At 33.2% G+C, this 3,495-nt stretch overlaps 1 protein-coding gene across 1 annotated transcript in view; it reads left to right on the top strand.

Moving 5' to 3' along the window:
* Positions 1–99: 99 nt before the first annotated feature.
* Positions 100–3,495, top strand: part of HELRODRAFT_192710 (hypothetical protein) — a gene marked incomplete at its 5' end in the record, with an annotated part of 9,065 nt that continues 5,669 nt past the window's right edge. Inside the window, 5 exons of the mRNA XM_009023564.1 lie at positions 100–129; positions 1,114–2,398; positions 2,503–2,625; positions 2,925–3,010; positions 3,201–3,372. Of these exons, the coding sequence (XP_009021812.1) occupies positions 100–129; positions 1,114–2,398; positions 2,503–2,625; positions 2,925–3,010; positions 3,201–3,372 (1,696 nt within the window). The remainder of the gene's footprint in view (positions 130–1,113; positions 2,399–2,502; positions 2,626–2,924; positions 3,011–3,200; positions 3,373–3,495) is intronic.

Raw genomic sequence — 3,495 nt, 5'->3', positions numbered from 1 at the left:
GTTGCTGTTGTTGATAATGACGTCATTTTGACTTGAGGTAGTAAGTTATAATCTCCATTCACTTTAACACCTTCCTCCATCATCGTCATCGTTTACATCATGACGTCATCATCAGCATCAGCGCGACAAGTCGGTAGTAGTAATGATGATGACGAAAGTAAACAAAACCACGTCAGAACCAGAAATTATTTTTAGCTCCATTGGTTATTTTTAGTTTAATTTATTAATGCTATTATTTTTATCTGCATTATACATCAATCATTAATATTACTGTTATTATTGTTAATATTAGTGTTGTTAGTGTTATTATTATTATTATTTTTATTATTATTGTTATTATAAAAACTTCACCACCAATCAAATTAATTCATCAACGACATCGTCATCAGTGACGTCATAGCGAATAAATAAAACAACAACAACAACATAAACAACAACAACAATAATAATAATGATAGTAATAATAATAATAATAAACAGAAGTGATGTTAAAATAATTTAATTCAATAGTTATACATAAATATATTTAGAGTGGCGTCATTTTTTAAAGTTAAATAAATTTAAATAATTTGTCTTCAAGGAGAAATTTACTTGTTAAACTTTTAAACTAAGTTTGATCTCTAGTTCTCATTGCTTTATATATGTGTTTCAGTTGCATACATACATACATACATACATACATACATACATACATACATACATACATACATACATACACACACACACACACACACACATACATGCATACATACATACATACATACATACATACATACATACATACATACATACATACATACATACATACATACACACACACACACACACACACATACATGCATACATACATACATACATACATACATACATACATACATACATACATACATACATACTCATACATACATACATACATATTTAGATCTATTCATTTCATTTTTTTATTAATTATATTTATTTTTATTAAAAAAATTAAAACTTATTAATAATATTAGTTAGTAAATTAATAAAATAACATAACAAAAAGCCTAACTCACTTACTCTTTAAAGTTAAACTTAAAGCATAAATGACAAATAACTGAAACTATATAAAAATATAAATTTACACTCCAGTCAGCTGAAGCCTCCAAGCCAAAAGTAGAACCGCCACCCCAACCACCCTCTCAACCACAGTCACCCCCTCAGCGAGCTCCCCAAAAACCACAGGCTCCTCCCAAATCGACCTCTCCCCCAACTGAACAAGATACTAAAAATAAAGGTGCTAGTGACCAAAAGGCGAAAGATGACAAAAAATCAAAGGCAGATAATAAAAAAAGTAAAACTGAAGATGCTAGTAAAAATACTGAGGAAGGAAAGAAAGAAAAGAAAGGGGGTTTCTTCTCAAATTTGTTTAAAAAGGACAAAACTAAAGATGAAGATGCCAGCAAATCAGAAACCAACAAACCAACGGAAAGTGACCAAAACAAAACCACAACACCAAAGGAAAATGATCCAAACACTGATCAACAAAATGCCCAACCACCCAAGCAGCCTTTTACGTCCACAGAATCACCACAACTACCACCACAACAACAACCGCAACAACAACCGCAACAACCGCAAAATAATAACGATGACCAACAACAACAACCTAGCACGTCAACGAATGAAGCGGAAAAAACTGACCAACCGACGTCACCCGATGAAAAAGAATCACCTCACACGTCTATAGCGAACGAAACTTCACCGAAAGTTCCACCGAAAAATTCCGCCAACCTCAATGCAGAAGAAGACAAAAAATCCGAACCAACCAACAACAAAGATGATATTTTAAGAGATAAACCAACAGATAAAGACCCGAAAAAAGTTGCAGATGAGAAGAAAGATGAAAAGAAAAAATCAGGAGGTGGTTTTTTCTCAGGAGTGAACAAATTTTTCAACCCGGACCCTTCACCAGAGGAGGAAAAGAAACCAATTGAAAACCCCAAAATAAAAACTCCCGAAAAAAAATCCGGTGGATTCTTCTCTGGACTTTTCGGCAAAGATGATGACAAACCAAAGTTGAGTGAAAAAGTCGAGGAAGTCAAAAAGGATGAAGAAAATAATAATAAACAGGAAAAGGACGATAAGAAAGATTCTAAATCTATCACTTCCGCTCAAAAAAATCCGACAGATGATGACGATTTTGACATCTACGATGATTACGAAGAGGAAGAAGAAGAAATAGACGCAAAAATTGAGCCAAAGAAAATTAGAAAAAAACAAAGAACAAAAAGACCAAATATGGAAGACCAATTTGAGATTGGGGAGGGTCATTTGATTAAATATCTTGGCGATCCATTTACTGAAACTTTGGTCTTGAACCCTAAGCTGTTTGACAGATTTGGAGGATGCCTCACTAATTCTGAAAGATCATTAGGTCGACCGTTAACATTCCGATCATTATTATTATTTTTATTATTATTATTATTATTTTTTCTGTAATTATCGTTATAATTATTAATTTATTATAATTAATTATAGGCTTGGTTCCAGGCAAATATGTGGAATATGCCGACGATAAATCGGATCCAAATCGAATTAGGAAAATTTTTGTCCAGGGTTTAATTCCGAGGGGTCCAGCTGATAAGGGCGGTGTTTTTGTTGGTAGGTTTTGATAATGATGATGATGTTGATGGGATGTCGATGATGATGATGTTGTAATGACGATGATGACGATGCTGAGGTCGTGACGATGATGATGTTGTTGTTTTTTGTTGTAGTTTCGTAGCCTACAATGTACTAAATTACTTAAACAAGCACACGGTCAGCGATAAATATTTATAACTATTTATAATTATCCATAATTAATAATAATAATAATAATATTTCCTGTTCATAATTTAATTATAACCATTCATAATTATCCATAATTAATAATAATAATAATATTTTCTCTCATTCAGGCGACCATATTGTATCTGTTGACGGGACACCGGTCGATTTCACAAACTACAATGACGTTATCCAAAGAATTGAATATGATAAAAAGGTTTGTCATGATGATGGTGATGGGGATGATGATGATGATGGTGATGGTGGTGGGGATAATGACGATGATGGTGATGATGATGGTGGTGGAGATGATAATGATGAAAAAGAATGAAATAATAATAATGATAATATATAATTATTATTATTATTATTACTATTAACACCATTGTTTGCATAATTTTCAAAAGGTCAGGGTCACATTTCAAAGGGTCATCATTCAATACGACAACAATCAGCTGACGTCACCGTCATCATCGTCGTCATCGTTGTTTTCCCGCCAAAAATTAACATCGGCTAAATCGTTTGACGTTCCAGACGTATTTCAACAAGAGAGTTGCGCTATTGTGACTAATATATCAGGTGGTGATGATGATGGTGATGATGATGGTGATGATGATGGTGATGATGATGGTGATGATGATGGTGATGATGATGGTGATGATGATGGTGATGATGATGGTGATGATGATGGTGATGATGATG

The sequence above is a fragment of the Helobdella robusta genome, assembly GCF_000326865.2.
Source record: "Helobdella robusta unplaced genomic scaffold HELROscaffold_37, whole genome shotgun sequence".
In the NCBI taxonomy this organism is placed as follows: domain Eukaryota; kingdom Metazoa; phylum Annelida; class Clitellata; order Rhynchobdellida; family Glossiphoniidae; genus Helobdella; species Helobdella robusta.
The sequence above is the reverse complement of the archived record's forward strand: the minus strand, read 5'-3'. Positions and strand labels throughout refer to the sequence as shown.